Genomic DNA, 21047 nt, shown 5'->3' on the forward strand with positions numbered 1-21047 from the left:
CCATGTACCTCTTGAAACTTCTTACGTACGCAAATATTTTCCCCCTCAGTTTTCTCCCGCCTCTGTTCCCGGCCTCTTTGCTACCATGAGCTCTGCTACTCTTCTTGCTCCGGCCAAAAACGATTTCTAGCTCCGAATCGCTTCTGATCCATAAACCCTAGTTCGTGGAGAAGATGGGGAGATTTCTGAAGGAGAACTTCGAATTTCCGTGGTAGTATCCGTCGGAGGAGGCGCAGCGAAGATGGCGCAACGCTGTCGGCCAGATCGTCAGGAATCCGAAGCGGAGGTTCCGCATGGTTCCCGATCTCGAAAAGCGTTCGGAGGATGAGGCTCGCAGACGCAGCATCCAGGTCTTGATTCCTTACATCTTTCCCTTGATTCTTGTTCTTAGATATGGTTTTTGTTCTTGACCAGCCGTCGTCGTTTTCCCCAAAAATCCCTAATCTGCCGTATAGATTATTGGACGATGCGTGAGAGAGAGAGAGTGTGTGTGACGGGGATTTGGGGAGGACGATACCAATCGTTATCGGCTCATCGCCTTTGTTGTGCGCATTGTAGTAATTCACATGGGGTTCATCTACTGTGCGCCGTTCTGACTGCACTGCGATATGCTGTTAGTGTTGCTGCTCATCTTTGCCGTCCATTCTGAGTTGGTCGGTCAAAAGGTGTTAGTATTACCTCTGTTAATGGACGTCATGGATAGGGCTGTCAAAACGGCTCGTTGTTCGCGAACAGCTCGTATTAGGCTCGTTAAGAAGCTCGTGTTCGATTCGTTAATTTTGTTCAATAAGTTAACGAGCTGAACACGAACTAAGATGTGCTTGTTCGTGTTCAGCTCGTTTTGGCTCGAAATACTACTCATCAAGTTTACAACGCTACAAAGATTTATAATCAATTAAAATATTGATTAAGAAAATAGAATAAAAATTATTAAATTAGATTCAAATAATGTTTTAATATAAATAATAATTTTTAAATCTTGCTCAAACTCTTATTGTCTTATAACTACATGATTAGGGCTGTTAAAAGGGGGGGATTATTGCGTGCGGACACCGCATGCATCTCTGCATGCGGTGTTCGATCCTGGCCGTAGATCACGGTGATCTACGGTCAGGATTATTTCCGTTTTTTAAAAAAAAAATAAAAAATTTTAGGTGGGGCCCACCGAAATACATCAGGACCGTAAATCATGTGGAGCCAGTAAATTTGGCAGTTTTCTTCGATTTATGGGAGATTATTGCGTGCGGACGCCGATCCGCATGGAATAATTTTTCGTTAAAAGGACTCTTTGTTCGTGAACAGCTCATGTTCGACTCGTTAAGCAAACGAGCCGAACACGAACACACTTTCTGAGCTCGAAATATAAACGAGGGCTCGTTTACACCCCTAGTCATGGAAGGAGAAGATGCAGATAATAATTCCAATTTGCATATAATGACAAAAACATGAATAAAATCTTGCTTTTCTAAGCTATGAATATGGCAAATATGGATTTTTAAGTAATATTTTGAATTAAAGTTTCTCTTATCCCTAATAGAAAGCTTGAATTTTAGCGTTCGAGATTGTAAATATATGGAAAAAAAAAATTGCAAATTTTGCTGCATGCTCTGTTTTCTGATTTTAACGTATATTGGGCTTGTGATTTATTTGCCTCTGGGTGGATTTCTTTTAAATTACAGAGAATTCTATTTCCCCAAGTAGCTATATTCAGCCATGTTTTTGTGATTTTTATCTTGAATTTATGTCTTTCAATGTCTTATTCCTCCTGGGGTGTTATTTGGTAGCATAGTTTTGATAAAATTTATTCATGGATTTAACATAAATTCGGCCAAACATTAAAAAAAAAATTTAAAATTAAATCCAATATATTGTTGAGTCAAATTTTTTCGCTTTACGTCTCTTCTTCTACAAAAATTTTTCTGTGCGGACTCCTGACGTAAAAAAACTCTATGTGCGGCGCAGAGTATTCCTGAGTTATTTTCAGGTTATTTCTGAGTTATTTTCAGTAATACAGAAATAACCAGCGGACTTTATTTTTGGATTATTTTTGGGTTATTTTGGAATTATTAAAAATAATTCAGAAATAAACTAAAAATACTCAGAAATAACTTGCACTGCACGTAGAGGTACGTCAGGTGTCCTTCTCACATGTCTTCTAACTTCATCTCCATTGTCATCTCAGTTGATACAAATCTTGATTTATGCACTTGAAACAACAAAACCACTTTAGCTTGGAATCACTTTTACTTATTTTTATTTATTATTATTATTTTATTTATATTTTGATTTGAAATATTTTACATATTTGATTGAAATATATTATTTTTAATAGTAGTTAGAACATTAAAAATTATTTTGAATATCTTCTAAAATATGTTCAAATATTTTAGAAATAAAAAAATAATTTAAATATTACACTAATAAAACATGCTCTTGAACATAAATAAAAACAAAAAAAGTTCATTTGTTTAGACAATTTACATTCATATCATATAATTGTTATGAGGTGTTTAAATTTCAATCACCCAAAATATTGAATATAATATTTCAATCACTTAAATTTTAAGTATAATGTTTTAATGATTTTTTTTTTTTTTCATTACAATCGTCCTTTACTCATTAATGAAAAATTTTATATGGTTAAAATATTATATTTAAAATTTATTTTTAAAATATTATATTTAAAATTTAGATTTGCATTTTTTTTTTTTAGTAATTGTGAAGTTTTTGATGGGATCTTAAAAAATTGAATGGTATGTTAAAAAAACGTTATATGTATGTAAATGTCTTTATTTTTAAAGGTTTTTTTTAATATTTGGAAGCCAAAACATGTCTTGATGGAAAAATTATTCCATACGCGTGCGATGTCCGATCCGGACCGTAAATCACCTAATATACGGTCCCGATGTATTTCGGTGGGCCCCACCTAAATTTTAAAAAAAAATGGATGGAAATAATCCTGACCGTGATCATCGTGATCTACGGCCAGGATCGGACACCGCATGCCTGCATGCGGATCTCTGCATGCGATGTCCACACGCAATAATTCCTCGTCTTGATGAGGGAGGGGACTAGCCAACACTGTCGTTATCAGACGAGAAATTTGAAGGATGCTTCCTCTTCTCGCTGTGGAATCGCATTCCCACGCCTTCGGGACAAATTGGCCAGAACGGCATCGCTCCTTTCAACGGTTTTTGGAAAGTTTAATGTCCGTGAAAAAGAACATTTAGATTCTATTTTTACATATCCAATAGTTTGTTGGTTATTATTTAAAAAATAGTAATTTCTTAGAAACCAAGGATGGACACATGTTTGCTAGTTTGGCCAATTGTAAAGGTGATAAATTCTAAAAAGGGTAATTTTGTAAATTTATAAAAATAACATTTAAAAGTTTCTTATGCATCTTTTCATGTATATGTAAAAAATAAAATTTTAAGTATTAGATATGTACATATGTAAGAAGTATGTGATTTATATGCAATGTTTAAATATTTTTTAAAATTTTAGTATATATTATTGATACATCCAACAAATCCACATTATCCAGCACAAATATAAAGTTTCCACATGGATCTCGAGGTTATCTTTTAAGCATGAAATATTCAAACTATGATTAAGAGTTATTCATAGCTCTGATTCCGACAAACTTATAGTTAAACTGATCAGCTCAATGAGACGGACCCAATGATACCAAAATTGGTTCAATCCGAGTTAATCAAGCTCAGATCAAGTCATTAAACCATTTTTAGAAGCTTTCTGAGTATATTTAGAAGGTCACATGAATGCCGAATATGACAAGTTTATAGTCAAATCGAACGTCTCGACAAGATGAATCCAAAGAGCACAAGATTGTTCAATTCTGACTTCATCAAGACGCTCAAATGTTCATCAAACGTTATATGATCAAATGAAGCCATCCAGCTCGTCCAATCTTAGCGGTTCATATTTCTTTATTAATTGTAGCTAGGACTCTATAAATAGAGCACCACACCCTCCCTCTCATGAGGAGGGAGAGAGCTTGAGGCCTGAGAAAGAACTTGAAGCTTTGAGAATGAGTTGAAGTCTAGCATCACTCTTGTGACCGTCGACCACCACTGATCACCACCGATCACCACTTGCTTGTCATCGCCGATCACCATCGATCACATCCCATTTTTTGTGAGAAGTTCCTCCTCGTATCAATGTTGTAATTCAAGAGACTTTGTAACTTTTTCCCACATGAGAGACAAAGGGTTGTACTTGTAATCTTTTGTTTATTGTGGATCGCTTCAACTGGGTCAGACCCTGTATGTTTTTCCTTTTACGGATTTCTCACGTAAAAACTTCTGGTGTCACTACTAATTATTTTATTTATTCTGAGTATGTTAAATTCTCGTGCAACACTAAGACAATAATATATTATTATACCACCACGATTCTTCTAGCAGACATCATTTTAGCGTCGTTTGTGGGAAAAAATATTTCTATTATTAAAGTATTTGCAAAACTTGTTGCATGACCACCAAACACAACACTCGCAACAACAGAGTATCTCACTCTTACACTCATCTTTACAGAAGGAAGTCACAGAGCCAAGGGCGTTAGACCTCTACATCCTCCCACTCTAGAAGGCATCATTCCACTGGCGAAGGTGCCTCGGGTCCTTCAATGGAAAACCGAGTACGTAGGATAGAGACATCTCAACTGAAAATTCTACAACTCCTACGCGGGGAGCGACAACCGCAACCCAATGGAGCTTACTTGCTACCAGTTCAACATTCAACAGGAAATACCCCACTCACCAAGTTCTCTCCCAATGATGAGACCATTCCTCTGCCGAAAAGGGACGTCGATCTTCTCGAGATTACAAGTTTCACTCATCCTTCTCAGGTAGCAAATCTGGCACTGCCCCGCCTTACTGTCACTTCTGATGATATCATCCATGATGAGCTACGATGCCCGGTTCAAGAAGAGTTCCCTTTAGATAAAAGGTATTACTTCCCCGCTCGCCGCCACTTCCAAGAATCCTCTCCTTTGGCTGACGGTTCTCTGACACCCTATCCCAACAGGCTTCAAACTCCTGAATATTGATGCCTACAAAGGGGTAACTGACACATATGAGCACGTCAACCACTATTAAACTATCATGCACATTCACCGTGCCTCTAATACACAACTCTGTCAAGTGTTCCCTGCTACTCTCAAAGGTCAAGCTCGCATATAGTTATGTTCCCTCTCGGCTTGTCAGATTATCTGTACAACAATTCATAGCAAAGAGAAGGATCATCAAAGATTCATCCCATTTATCGGGAGTTAGCCATAATGATGGGGAATGCCTCAAGGAATATTTCTGCAGGTTCTCAACTGAGCTTGTCAGACTATTTGTACAACAATTCATCGCAAAGAGAAGGGTCATCAAAGATTCATCCCATTTATCGGGAGTTTGCTAAAATGATGGGGAATCCCTCAAGAAATATTTCTGCAGGTTCTCAACTGAAGTCCACCAGTTTCACAGATTGTATCCTGAGTTTTTGAGAGGAGACTTTCTTAGAGGTCTCAGCCTATGCCCATTCTACTCATCATTAATGCGGGAGTCAGTTCACTCTTACGCCAATCTTATCATCTTGTCGAAGCTCAAATCTTTGTAAATGAGGTCATCACTGCACACAAGGAATAATTCAAGTGATTGAGGAGCAAATGCAAGAATAACACTAGCGATAACGATCAAATTTCACATCTAAAAAGTTTTAACCTTAGGGGAATCATCGGTCTCGATCAGGAAAAGAAAACACACCACTCAAAACATCACGTATTAACATCCTGATGGCCATCAAAGATGAAGCTGTCAAGTGGCCAAGGTCGTTAAGGAAGGGTGTCAATTCGGGTCAATGGGTTGGACTCGAAAATGACCCGACCCAAATAAAGTCAATATGCACCCGTCTTAAATAATAAAATCGTTGAAAATTAAGACCTGAACCTGAGCTTAACCCGCTAACCCGAACTCGAACCAAAATTTTGTACTTATTCGGGTCAATTTTGGGTTTTTAGGTTCAACCTGAGCCCAACCTGAATAATAAACGAGTTAAATTCTCTGACACAAAACTGACTCAAAAAATGTTTGGGCCAACACTAAATTGAATTTGTCGAGTCGAGTTTGAGTCAAGAAATATTTGTACAACACCTTCAATGAGCTTGTCAGACTATTTGTACAACAATTTATAGCAAAGAGAAAGATCATCAAAGATTCATCCCATTTATCGGGAGCTTTCCAGAATGATGGGGAATCCCTTAAGGAATATTTTCGCTAGTTCTGAACTGAAGCCCACTAGTTTCTCAGAGTGGATCAAGAGTTTTTGAGAGGAGTCTTTCTTGGAGGTCTCCGCCTAGGGCCTTTTTACTCATCATTAATACGGGAGTCGATTCGCTCTTACGCAAATCTTATCCATCTTGTCGAAGCTCAAATCTCTGTAAATGAGGTCATCAGTGCACACAAGGAATAATTCAAGCGATTGAATGGTAAACGCAAGAATAACACTAGCGATAACGATCAAATCTCACATCTAAAAAGTTTGAACCTTAGGAGAATCGTCAATCTTGATCAGGAAAAGAAAACATGTCACTCAAAACATAATGTATTGACATCCTAATGGCCATCAAAGATGAAGAAGTCATCAAGTGGCTAAGGTCGTTAAGCAAGAGTGTCAATTCGGGTCAATGAAGGTTCGGGTCCGACCCGAATAAAGTCAACCTGTATCCGTCCTAATTATTAAATGGGTTGAATATTAAGACATGAACTTGAGCTTAACCCGCTAACCCGAACCCGAATCGAACATTTGTGCTTATTCGGGTCAAGTTTGGGGTTTTGGGTTCAACCTGAGCCCAACCCAAATAATAAACGAGCCAAATTTTCTGACACGAAACTGACTCCAAAAATGTTTGAGCCAACATTAACCCGAATTTTTCGAGTCAAGTTTGAGTCGTGTTATCGTGTTAGGTCAATTTTTGACACCCTTACCATTAAGAAATCCAGATTGTGGAGACCAGTCTTATTACTGTCATTTCCACAGTGCAAAAGGGTATTCGACAAAAAAGATATTTTTAATTAAAAGAAAAAATTGAACTCCGATATGCCAAGGTTACCTAGGTCGCTACTTATAAGAGCAAAATGAGGGGAACCAAAAAAAATTGTCGGGATTATCAAATGAGAATTACAACCACAAATTATCTTATAAACTCCTAATTTTATTCCAAAAAAAATTTCATATTGCTTTAAACTATCGTTCAGTGAAATTTTTTTTATTTTCTCATGAATATTTTTGTGTAGAAAGTCTCATTGAGGGCAAGCGACAGACAAGATCTCTACCATGCCCCTGAAAGTCGAGTCTAAAAGACAAGACTCAATTGGAAGATACGATACATATGGAAGTCAAACTCAAGAGGAAAGAAACGATTGGAAGCTACCGTGTCCTTCTAAGTTGGGCCCAAGAGACAAAACTCAATGGGAAGATACGATACTCCTTGAAATTGAGCCCAAGAGGCAAGACTCGATGGGAAGCTACCATGCCCCTAGAAGTCGAGCTCAATAGACAATACTCAATGGGAAGCTACCATGCCTCTAGAAGTTTAGCTCAAGAGGCAATACTCGATGGGAAGTACGGTAACCCTCGAGCTCAATAGACAATACTCAATGGGAAGCTACCATGCCTCTAGAAGTTTAGCTCAAGAGGCAATACTCGATGGGAAGTACGATAACCCTGGAAGTCGAGCCTAAGAGGCAATACTCAATTGGAAGATCTGATACCCCTAGAAATCAAGTCTAGGAGGCAAGACTCGATGAAAAACTATCATGCCCTTAGAAGACGAGCCCAAGAGGCAAGTCTCGATGTTAAGCTAGTAGTGGACATGATCCTTGCTAGAAAAACTTGAAGAAAGCAAATGATTGATAAAGTCTCCACTCAAAGGCCTAAAAAAGCTACAAGTCTCTGAAGACACAGGTACATTAAAGACCTGAGAAGGCTAAAAGCCTTGGAAGGCACATATACATCAAAGATCTTAGAAGGTTGTAAGCCTCAAGAGACACAGGTACATCAAAGACCTCAAAAGGCTACAAACCTTGAGGCACAAGTACATCAAATACCTCAAAAGACTACAAGCCTCAGAAGACACCAGCACATTTTCAAGCTTCTAGAAGGCATAAACCTAAGAAGGAGAAAAGCCTCAAAAGATGTGCGCCCAACAAGATAAAAATCTGAGAAGGCAAGGGTATAAAAAGTGTGATTATTTTTTATAAAGTGCACATGCTAACCTTAATTGCAGACTTTCACGCGATTGAGAAACCATAACAGCCTCATATGCAACGTCAAGGATGTACGAAGGAATGCATTATCATCTCTACAAATGTCACATCAGATGATTAAAAAGCCATAAAGACCAATAAAGACTGGTATAAAGGCTACAAGAGGTCGGCCCATCTTCAAATAGTGGCAAATCGTCTCCTCAAAATATTTGTACTTCTAATGATTTTCAGGGGGACGAGATTCTCCAAATTTTGCCGACACAGAAGCATGAAAATCTCTCCCGTATAGCACGGCAAAAAACTCCAGCATTTCTTCATCACCTCTAGAATGTGCAACATCAACATGAGAATCTCCCCAGAAATGCACGACAGTAGCACAAAAGAAAATTCTGGGTCACCTACTAGGTAGGGATGGGGAAAACTTTGTTCATCTTGACAATGCGAAAGAAGATCTCGTTTATTGTTGCTACGCAGGACAAATATCTCTTTCTTACGCAACGTAAAAGAAGATCCCTTCAAAAACCATGTTGGAAAGTGCATAAAGAAAATTACTCATTTTAAAGTTGGGGTATTTTAATCCTAAATTTTTTATTTACCTTATTTTTTTTATTATTAAAATTTTTGAAAGATTATTTTAGGGCTTTAATGAGCCTAGATTTCATTTTTGTGTGAGCCCTGATAAATGACAAATACACTGCGCAATATAAAACAACCCAAATAGAAATAATAAGAGGCCGAGTCTCGCTAGGTCGGTGACATATCTCAGGCAACAGAAAAAACGGTTGGACTTTGCATATAAATGTTCAATCCTAATTTTATACAATAGTGAAAATTTCAAACCTAAGTTACGAGACACGAGCAAGATGCTCAGAGTCCTCGTCACGTGGTTTGACAGATCAAGCATAATCCTTCATCAATTGCAACTGGGACTCTACAAATAGAGCTCCACCCCTCTCATGAGGGGGGAGAGAACTTGAGACCAGAGGAAGAGCTTGAAGCTTTGAGAAAGTGCTGAAGTCCAACATCACTCCTGCCATCGTCGGCCATCTCTGACCACCATCGACCACCACTTGTCGGCCGCTGTTGATCAGCATCGATCGCAACCCATTTTTTGTGACAAGTTCCTCCGTGCATCAATGTTGTGACTTGGGAGATTTTATAACTCTTTCCACTTGTGAGACAAAGAGTTATACTTATAATCTTCAGTTTATAGTGAATCTTTTCAAGTGGGTCAGACCCTGTGAATTTTTTCCTTTACGGGTTTTCCAAGTAAAAACTTTGTGTGTCATTACTGGTTGTTCTCATTCGTTTGAGTGTGCGGTGAATTCTCCTGCAAAGATAAGACGGTAATCCATTACTCTATCGCAGCGAGTCTTCTAGCACGCATCAATTATGTATAACACTCATAGGCTTTTATATCAATAGAGGAATATTTTAAGATGTGTTAGATTACAATTTATTATTACATTCATTTCAAATCCTGTTTTTTTGCCATCCTTTATTTCCCATTTTTTCAATTCAATTTCTTCATAATTTTTCAATTAGTTTGAAAATAATACGTCTAACTTTCCCAACAAATAAATAAATAAATAAATAAAAATAAAAATAAAACTTTTATGATTCACTGTGCTTATACCTACGGCCTCAGAGAGATGGATTCATAATCCAGTTCCAATAATTTAATTCATTCCCACATTTCTGCTCCTTTTCCAAATCTGTTTTCAAATTGCATTCTCAATTTTCTAAAACTGCCGGCTCTTGTAATTTCAGGAAAAGACTCCAGTTGCTCTATACGTTCAGAAGGCTGCTTTGACATTTATTGGCGGTATGATCTCCATTGAAGCTCAGTATAGAGATATGAACTCCTTCGTTAAAGATCTGATAGTATAATTATTGAAAATTGACTATAGTTCTCCTTCTGCAGCTGCAAATAATACTGAATATCATCTTACTGTGGATGCCACAAAAGCTGGATTTTATATTAGCCCTGATGAATTGGCAGCCATTGCACGAGAAAACAATTCCAAGGCCTTGAAAATTCATGGAGGTGTAGATGGGATATCAAGAAAATTATCTGTTTCACTCGAAGTTGGAATCAAGACCAGTGATTTGTCTATCAGACAGAACATTTTTGGAGCCAATCAGTTGCCAGAGAAGCCTTCTAGAAGTTTTTGGATGTTTCTATGGGATGCACTACAAGATTTAACCTTAATCATCCTCATGTTATGTGCTGTAGTTTCCATAGGTGTGGGGCTGGCCACTGAAGGTTGGCCCAAAGGAACCGACGTTGTACTTGGGATCATTCTCAGTATCTTCTTAGTAGTTACTGTTACTGCAGCCAGCAACTACAAACAATCCCTGCAGTTTAGAGAACTTGACCGAGAGAATAAAATGATTTTTATACAAGTGACCAGAGATGGCTACAGGCAAAAGATTTCAATTTATGATTTGGTTGTTGGAGATGTGGTTCATCTTTCAATAGGAGATCAGTTTCCAGCATATGGGCTTTACATATCAGGGTATTAATTATCAATCGATGAGTCGAGCTTATCTGGCAAAACGGATCCAGTCTATACTTCTCATGAAAAGCCTTTTCTGTTGGCTGGGACTAAAGTTCAAGATGAATCAGCTAAAATGCTTGTAACTGCTGTTGGTATGAGGACCGAGTGGGGAAGACTGATGGAAACTTTGAGTCAGGGGAGGAGATGATGAAACACCTTTGCAGGTGAAGCTCAGTGGGGTTGCCACTATCATTGGCAAGATTGGTCTGGTTTTCTCCACGTTAATTTCTGTAGTTCTGCTGATCAGGTTTCTGGTTGATAAAGCAATTCATGTTGGGTTATTAAAATGGTTTCCAGATGATGCAATATCAATATTGAATTACTTTGCCATCTCTGTAACAATAATTGTTGTTGCAGTTCCTGAGGGACTACCATTGGCCGTGACATTGAGTCTTGCCTTTGCGATGAAGAAGTTGATGAATGATAAGGCGCTTGTGAGGCACTTATCAGCATGTGAAACAATGGGATCTGCTGGGTGCATTTGTACCGACAAGACAAGAACTTTGACGACTAATCACATGGTGGTGGATAAGATACGGATTGGTGATGCATCTAAATCATTCAGGAGTAAGGAGACTTCGGAACATTTAAAAGCTACATTGTCTGAAAATGTAATTTTCATTCTTCTACAGTGTATATTTCAGAATAGCGGTTCGGAGGTGGTGAGAGGAAAAGATGGTAATAATACCATTTTGGGGACTCCAACAGACTGCTTTGTTGGAGTTTGGCTTGGAACTGGAAGGAGTTGTGGATGCTACGCATCATCGAGATTGCAAAAAATTAAAGGTGGAACCTTTTAATTCAGAGAAGAAGAAGATGTCTGTTCTTGTATCGCTACCTGATTGAGGAGTTCAAGCTTTCTGCAAAGGTGCGTCTGAAATTATCTCGCAGATGTGTGATAAGATGCTTGATTTTGAAGGAAATTTGTACCTTTATCTGAAAAACAAACTAAAAATATATTGGATGTCATCAATCTCTTTGCCTGTGATGCTTTAAGAACGTTATGTTTGGCCTACAAGGACATGAGTGGAGCTTCAGAAGGAGACGAAATTGCTGCTGATGGTTATGTACTGATAGCTGTTTTTGGAATAAAAGATCCAGTAAGGCCTGGAGCCAGGGAAGCGGTTCGAACTTGTGCGGCTGCTGGTATAATAGTAAGGATGGTAACCGGAGATAATATTAATACGGCTAAAGCAATAGCCAAAGAGTGCGGCATATTGACAGACGACGGTCTGGCGATAGAGGGGCCTGAATTTCGCAGCAAGAGTCCTGAGGAGATGAAGGAGTTGATTCCAAAGCTCCAGGTTTTCTTCTCATAATTCTGTTTATTCTTATTTGGCCAAATGAGGTAACTAAATATTTGGATTATTTATATACATGCTTCCCAAATCTTATGTATTTACATATCTAACTTTAATTTTTACATATATGCTGCCTTACAAATGCATAAAAAGGTGTATGTCACTTTTTTAAATGTTTATTGGTAATTTTGATTTGATGTGAAAGATTCAGGTGTTACAAAAGTAAAACACAAAGTTTAGGTGTACGATTTGTAAAGAAAAGTATCAAAATGGTCCCCACTCTTTGCAAGGGCAATTTTAGTCCCAGAATTTATAAAAGTGTCAATTCAGTCCCCAAATTTTTTAAATGGGAGCTAAAATATTAAAATAGTGCGGGACTAATTTGACACTTCTATAAATTTCTATGACTAAAATGGCCTCATGCAAATAGACACAGGACTATTTTGACACTTCACACATTATGTAAATCCATAAAAAATTGGGTGGCAATTGATATGTTTGTAAATACCCTTAATATTTTCATAAAAAATTTTAATAGGTAATGGCCCGCTCATTGCCTCTAGACAAGCATACTTTAGTGACAAATCTGAGAAGAATGGGTGAAGTTGTTGCAGTCACAGGGGATGGGACCAACGATGCTCCAGCTTTACATGAGTCAGACATAGGTCTTGCGATGGGTATTGCAGGCACACTGGTATTTTTCCTTAAATCCTTATATTCAACTTTCATTAAAGGATACGTTATTCTTCGTTTTATTGACCTGGCAATTTTATGGGTGGTGAGAAGTTTGTTTGGGAAGCCGCACCACAGAACATGAAAAAAATTGATGCTTTGGTTTGTCTGGTATTAGAACTAGTTGATAGATAGGATAGGAGTCTGCCTTTTACTCTTGTGTTAACAGCCATTCGCCGTTTTTTTTATTATTATTATTATTTTAGCAGTCTTGAATTTTTTTTTCATATGTACATATTTCCATGTATTTACAAATCTAACACCTAAAATTTATGTTCTGCATTTATGCCCGCTTTCCAATATTTTTATCCCTTCTCCAACGATTATCTACATCCATTATCACCAACCATGCAGGACAATCTCTTATCAATCATGGTAACCTATAAGATCATTACATATAGCAAATGCGACCTCTATCCTCTAAAATATTTTGCTTCTATTAGCATGTGATCACCCCTCGCATCACCTAAAAGATCCTTACTCATGGGTCATGGCCTTTACTTCTAAATAGGTTTTTACTCTCCTTGATAGGGTTTAGGGTGGCGAGTGATTGTTGGTGCAAAAGGGCTTGGACGAGTCTTGGTTACTGAGTAGTGGCATACTTCTATAGTAAAGGGTTTACAGATTGCCTACGTTATAAGTGCTTATTACCCATGCAAACTTCTCTCACAAGTTCTCTCTCAAGACGGCGAGGCTTTATTTGAAAGGAGGTGGAGCTAGGGTTGAGAGGAGAGGAATATAGCAAACGATCATTTAATAGGTATCTGGCATTGAAATTCAAAATCATGACAATTGAACATTTGTTTTAAGATTCACACCATAATAAAAAATACAAAAAAATTTATTAGATTTGATGTTATTCAGTCATGCAAACAAACCAATAAACACATGAAGGAATAAATTTAGAGAAAGAAATAAATCACCAATTAACAATCCAAACCTCATCACACTTGCCAAAGGGAGAGAATTTCCCTCTAAAACTGCAATATTTAATTAGACCATGCTATAGTAGAATCACATTCAACAAGCACTCAGTTAAGGTAGAAACTAAAATAGAATCAACTAGATTATCCATAGAAGTTCTTTTTACATGCCTTAAGTAAATTAATTTAGAATCACGAATCGTTCAGATTTGATTGTTTTACACCAAAGATGATCATTGAAATATCATAAAGTAGAAATCATCTAAAACCAATAAATCATCAGAGCAATCTTTTAGGTTGAAATCCCGCAAGAGGAAATCATAGCCAGCAATGCCTATCTGCACAGATGAGGATCGCGCATCAGTTGCAATGGAAGGTGTTAGAAACACATAAGATTATCCATTACATGATTGTAATTTAAAGGATGCAAAAACATACAAGGTATGAATAGGGAAAGGAGTCACGGAAGGTAAAATGCATTTGCATCAATCATATTCTTAAAATTATGTTGCGTGGGTGCCTAGCCTGAGGGCAATTTTGCTTTTATATGTCTGAGGGCAATTTTGCTTTTTTTTTTTTTGTTGTGTATATGTTGTGTATAAAAAGGCTTAGCAGCTTTTTTTTTTTTTGTTGTGTATAAAAAGGCTTAGCATATTTAGGGTTTAATTTATGTAAGAGATTGTTATTGGGCGTGTTATCTTGTATTTGTTTTGTTTTAGATTATTAGTGAAAATAATCTATTTTGCTCTAATTTCTGTGAAAAAGAGTATTGATTTTGATGTCGAATCGTATCAAATTGGTATCAGAGCATTTGATTTCTACAGAATGACAAGATAGAGGCACACTCGGGAAGTTGATCACTATGCAGTTGCAGTAATCTTTCGTTGTGACCACCGACCGCAAAAAGCAGCTACGATTCCAGCCAACTAAGAAGCCGATGATGGGCTTGAGTGTGCCATAGGACCGAACTGTTTGATAAAGCTCATTGGGAAGTGGCTAAGGGATCGTGGCGTACCTCCTTAAGGAGCAACTCGAGCTAGGAAGGCAATTGTACAGAGAAACTTCGCCCTCGCTTCTGAAAATCACGACTTACAGAGACATGAAACTCCCAGCTTGCTTATGTTCTCGCTCTGTAACTCCTATCTTTCTCTTGTTCCCGCTCTACTCTCATGAAGCAATCGTGATTAAAGCTAGTTGGGAAGATTGGACCGCAGTCACAAGATAATCATTGTGTGATCGGATCTCGTTAGACAGTTGTGATTGGACCTAACTGGGAAGCGGCAACAAGATCGAAGTGATATGAGATCACAGACTTGTGGAACAATCGCTCAATTTGACTTATTTGAAAGCAAACAAGGGGATTCCATGCTATAATAATTGTCTTGGGGGATCAAAAATATCCTTCAAAGTAATAGCGGCCTAGAAAATAGATGATTTGGAGAAAAAGTTGGAAGAAGAGATTAGTCAACTCAAATATGGGATGGAGGAAAGATTCTCCACCATAGAAGGAAGATTTTACTCCATGGAAAATCGATTTAAGCGCCAATTTGAGAGCTTAGAGGAGATGCTAAAGAAACTTATTGAGATGCAATTCAAAGCCTCGCCAGTGATTCAATTCACAAACCCTAACCAAGGGGTGACCTAAGAGACTTGACTAAATTGAAAGGAAATGTGATCAAACAAGAGGAACATAGGGATGAAAACATCCCCTCAAGAATCCCAACTCAGGGCTCCAATTGGGGATGAATTAGAGATTTTTTATCGGAGTTATTCGGTTAAAACATGGAGAAAGGGTTGTGCAAGGGGTATGAAAGAGCACGAAGAAGAAATGATAGAAACGAAGATGGGATATGGCTATGATCACAGTAGGGAGTTTTTACCCTTGATGCATGAAGAAAATAGCATAAGGAGAGAAAGCTGGCAGGGATATGCTAGGATTAGGAAGTTGAATATGTCAATCGTTGAGGATGAAGACGCAAATGAGTAGGTGTACAGGGTGGAGCGATATTTCATGATGAATGGGCTAAATTGGGAGGAGAACTCATAGTAGTGGAATTATGTTTGGAGGGGAAAGCCCTAGCTTGGTTTCAGTGGATGAAGGAGACTAGATATCGGATCCATTGGTGGGAGGAATTTAATGATTATTTGTTATAATGTTTCTGATCCATTCGGAAAGAAGACCTACACGAGCAATTCTATAATTTGACTTAGGAGGGGACTGTTATGGAATGTAGGGAGAAATTAGAGCTATTATCGGGACGACTGGGAGGGATTTCTAAAGCAGGAATAGAGGAAAATTTTATGAAGGGCCTAAAGCCCTACATACGGGCAACACTCCAACTATTGAGACCACGGGATTGATGGAGATGATAGAGCTTGCCTAAATGGTGGAGAACAAGAACCAGATGAAGGCCAGTAGGAGCAACATACCAAATTGCTACAACCACAACGACACCAAAAGCTCAAATAGTTGAAGTCTAGAGAGAGACTGCACGAGACAAAAATAATGGGCCACAATCGGGAGCAACACTCAAGTCCCTTACAAAGACAGAAATTTAAGAGAAGTGAGCTAAGAGGTTATGCTTTTGGTGTGATAAGAAGTTTGCACCAAAACATCATTGTAATGATAAAAAATTACAAGTTCTCTAGTGCATGACGTGGAGGTAAATGATGAAGAAATAGAGACAATTGTGGTGGAGGAACTCTCACTTTTTCCGCCTTGAGGACAATGTGTTTTTTTGGGTGATGGAGTGATAAGTATTGTTACAGCAGTGTCTAGCCTAAAGGCAATTTTGTTTTTTGTATGTCTAAGTGCATTTTAGTCTTTTATTATTATTATTGTTGGGTATAAATGAGCTTATTATATTTAGGTTTATACATGAGATTGTTATTGGGAGTCATAGGTTTAGGGTTTGTGAGAGATTCCCTACCTCTCAAATTGGAGAAATTGAGAGAGATTGTTTGCCTCTCAATTTGTAAATGTTTATCTTGTATTCCTCTTATTTTGAATTATTAATGAAAAGAACTTTTGTCCTATTTTTGTAAAAAAGCGTGATTTTGATGTTGGATCACATCAAATTTTTCATGCTTTCTACATCAATCAATCCTAGGATTGGAGTATGTTTCTATTCTTTAATTGGATATGTAGTTTACTCCAATGTGTAAGTTTCTAATTTAATTGAAGCTCCAAGGTCGTTTATTTGTAGCTCGCGAACAAAAACCATAGTGACAAGCAAAATCATGTGCAACAATATTTGATTTAATGGCCGCTAAAACACGTGAATTGTTAATAAGGAAAAGAGAGAAAGGAAGCTCGTACATTCCACACCAATGGCAGTCCTAGGATCCGATTATGTTGTACTTCTTTAATTGGATTAGCATTTTGCTGCAAGTTGTCCAAAGAACAATCCAAATAGCAAATATCTGCTTTAATTGAAGCTCTACTAAACCAATGAGTTTAGACAAACATAATGGAACTTTCATATGTTAAACAGAACCGTCTACAAAAGGTAAAAAAAACAATAATTTAAGCCCCCTCTTCCTGTCTTCTAAACTTAACTAAAGAGAATGAATCGGTTCTTTTCATTTATCTAGAAGCTACCATAGCGTACCGACTTTAATATGAATGACACCTTTCCTATGGACAATATTACATATTACATCTGCAACTGACTAGTGTTCATGGAAGAACTCCCTCTTACAATCAACTCCAGTGCTTTGTTAGATTCTTCTTAGAATCTCCTAGTTGATTTTATAACGCCAAGATAAAATACAGATCGACATGAGTTATCACTATGGTATAGGTATACCAAGAAAACTGAATGCTTTTCTAGACAAACTAGAGTTTATAAATAGATATATAAGAAAAGAAGGGTATGTCCAATACACGAATCTTCCACCAATACATAGTCAAGACAGCTGTTCATGTACATAGAAAAAGATAAAAAAAAAAAAAAGAGGGTACATTTACATACATTGCACGCAATTCCAATGTATTTGCATATCTCACACCTAACTTTCACACTTACAAACAATCACTCAAATCTTTAATATCACATAAAAAATAGCATTATTATCACTTAAAAAAAGTGAAACACACATTTTTCATGCAAAGTTTAAAGCAGTAAAGTGCTATGAATGTAGATATGAAATTTTAGGAGTGAGATATGTAAACACATAAGAATTGTGTGCTAGGTATGTAAATTTCCGCAAAAGAAAAAAAAAAACTGTATGGTTTTGCTCAACTGATTCTAGTATTCAAAAGCCCTGACATCCATCCCGTGCCATTATACAACTATTTTTGCTTCTCTAGAAGGTCTTTCCCTATCCTATCAAATACTGCATCTCTTTGATTGCTCTTGTTCTTATCTATACTCACCACAGCATTATTTGCATATTTTCACCATAAAATGCTCATCTAAATATATCTTATTTACACAGGTTGCAAAAGAGAATGCTGATGAAATTGTCCTAGATGACAACTTCACCACCATCGTAAATATGGCTAAATGGGGCCGTGCCGTATACATTAACATACAAAAGTTCATACAGTTCCAGTTGACGGTTAATGTAGTCGCTCTTATGATCAATTTTGTCTCTGCATGCATAACAGGTATCCTATTCAATATTATTTTCATGCATCACCTCATTTTACTGTCATTGTAAGCTTTGCTGCTAGATTTTTTTGCACAGAAAATTACTCGCCTTTTTTTATTCCCAGAAGATTACTCACTTTTTTAACAAAAGTGCTAAAATAGTCCTCTTGACTATTTACATGGGGCCGTTTTAGTCTCAAAATCTATAAAAGTGCCAAATTATTTCCCAGGATCTTTTAATATGGTTTGAAATAGTCCCAAGGAGGACTATTTTAGCCCCCTTTAAAACAATCTGAGAACTAATTTGACACTTTTATAGACTCTGGGACCCTCCAACAAAGAATTAGGTGACTATTTTTTCACTTTTCTTATTTTTTTAACTTCGAATGAATGCTCCTCTCAGTGCTATGCAACTATCATGGGTAAACATGATTATGGATACACTCGGCGCTTTGGCATTAGCAACAGAACCTCCAAATGATGACATGATGAAGAGACCGCCTACTGATCGTGGTGAGAGTATTATCACTAAGTCTATGTGGAGGAATATTGCCGACCAGAGTGTTTATCAACTGGTGGTACTTGGAGTTCTCATGTTCAAGGGGAAGCATCTCCTCAAATTAATCGGTTCCGACGTTGATGTTGTTTTAAACACTTTCATATTCAACACATTCGTGTTTTGCCAGGTATATCTTTTATCCAAACGAATGATAAAGTTTGAAAATTTGCGATTACTCTTTTACCATAACCCTTTCCATCTTGACTACATGAAAAAAATACATAATGTACATGATTGATCGTTTTCAGTGTTTGCAACGGTAATTTATATTGAATTCATTTTTTTTATATAAAATTGATTTCTAGTAACGATAGAAAATAGTTATAAAATGGGCGGCCTGATAACATTTTATACAAGACATAAAGACAAGTCGCAAGAAATTTGACTTTCAAGGGTACATTATGGACTGATGACAAAATCCAATCCAAACTGTTTAATTTGTTATGAAGGTTTAGATGTGAAACCTTTTTTTCTCCCCAACTTCGAAAAGTCAAAATCTACTACATGTATTTGTTAAATGGATTCTTATGATTTCCTAAAAGGCTCCACTTTTCCTCTACAAATTCATTGTCAACCTCATAATCTAATTTACCTAAGCTCTATAACTTTGTTACCTATCATCTCTATTTATTATATAAAGAGTTAGTTGCATGGCGTTTAAGTGCATCTCTTCTTCTGCTTCTTTGTAGAGGTAGATGTCAAACAGATGGGCCCTCATAAGTGAAAATCAGTGACTGCCATAAGAGATGGAGACCTGCAACGTGGTCTAATATAAGAGGCCACAAGCTTTTCTCTATACTAAAAAGAATATAAAAATTTTTCCTCGATATATGTTCAGTATAGTTGTTGAGGAATCATGCTTAAGTTTGTAGAGAGAAGCAAAGATAAAGAAAGGAGGAAAAAATATTCGTGGGATACATGTAGGAAAAATATAAATGAGGGGATATTTCAGCCTACCTATAGATTAGTGGATAGATTAGAGGAAATGTTTCATCCTACATACATGAGGTTCGATCTCATTGAATTACATAAACTTGCTTGTATTCTTAATTTTTTTTTATTTTACTTGCACATTATTCTTCCTATCCCTGAGATTGTCAAAATAGTGAATTACTTGTTAACTGAATCTGTACTTCGCTTAAAGTTATCATTGTTCTTCCAAAAAATCGAGGCATAGCTTTTTTGGCTTATCTATAGAAATTGTCAAATATCATCACATGTATTTTTTTCCACCATACAAAATACCTATGATAATCACCATTTGTAATGGACATGATCATATCTCTAACCAAAACTCAAAGAATAAAATCAATGTGAAATTTTTTGCAACTTGTAGATGTTGTGTTGGATGTAAAATTTGTAGGATGAGGTGGAAAGTGACAAGAATTCAGGGCATTGATTGATAGTTCATGGTAGAAAATCATATGATATTAACTACAAACTTTTCTGAATTTTTGAACTCTTAAGCAATTAGCCAGACATTTTATAACTTAAATGCTCCTTTTTTTCCACCAATTGACCTTGCAAGGGTTCCTGTAAGAAAACTTTTAGAGTATCAACAAATAATTATCTTATCACCTAGTTTAGATTCTATACATCTCCTATTATCACCTACTTTAGCTTTTGTTTGGCAAACTAACAATTAAGTTTCATGCAAATCATGGTTATAACTGGTGAATAATGTGATCTGATGTGATCCATGTATTTATATGTTTTTTAATGGATATATTGTAATTAATTCTAAAGGTTGGAAAAGATGAAATTTATTTTTATTAGTTTCCATCAAGTTTTCTTCTAATAACTAGCAGACCACACGAATACGGTGTGCTTATCATACAATGAGTTTTAAAGAAAAAATCATTATTATGGTTCAATGATTACTCTTATAAATAAAATCTTAATAAATGATAATTTAATTTCCTTCTCTTCTAGAAGTCAATTTTAATTAAATAAAATTTTTGAGATATTGATGCAACCTAAGGATAGATTCAAATTCAACTTGAAATTTAGACTCGAAAATAAACTTACTACCCAAATTCAATTTTAGATTTGAATTTAACTCATGTTTTTAGGTTCAAGTTCAGGATCATGTACTAATGTA

At 36.7% G+C, this 21047-nt stretch overlaps 2 protein-coding genes and 1 pseudogene across 3 annotated transcripts in view; 2 read left to right on the forward strand and 1 right to left on the reverse strand.

The window, feature by feature from the left end:
• On the forward strand, nt 1-18462 carry LOC110022110 (annotated as a pseudogene).
• The window catches only part of LOC110022128, a 15699-nt gene continuing 8572 nt past the window's right edge, over nt 13921-21047 (reverse strand). The window contains exon 6 of one of the 2 annotated variants that reach the window (XR_002293741.1): nt 13921-14130. The gene's annotated coding sequence lies outside the window, so the exon portion shown is untranslated. The remainder of the gene's footprint in view (nt 14131-21047) is intronic. The other variant, XM_020720938.1, reaches the window with a different exon arrangement.
• The window catches only part of LOC110022121 (probable calcium-transporting ATPase 5, plasma membrane-type), a 4994-nt gene continuing 2409 nt past the window's right edge, over nt 18463-21047 (forward strand). The window contains exon 1 of the mRNA XM_020720926.1: nt 18463-19073. Coding sequence (XP_020576585.1) covers nt 18774-19073 — 300 coding nt within the window. The 5' untranslated portion in view covers nt 18463-18773. The remainder of the gene's footprint in view (nt 19074-21047) is intronic.

The sequence above is a fragment of the Phalaenopsis equestris genome, unplaced genomic scaffold (assembly GCF_001263595.1).
Source record: "Phalaenopsis equestris unplaced genomic scaffold, ASM126359v1 Scaffold000002, whole genome shotgun sequence".
NCBI classification, from domain to species: domain Eukaryota; kingdom Viridiplantae; phylum Streptophyta; class Magnoliopsida; order Asparagales; family Orchidaceae; genus Phalaenopsis; species Phalaenopsis equestris.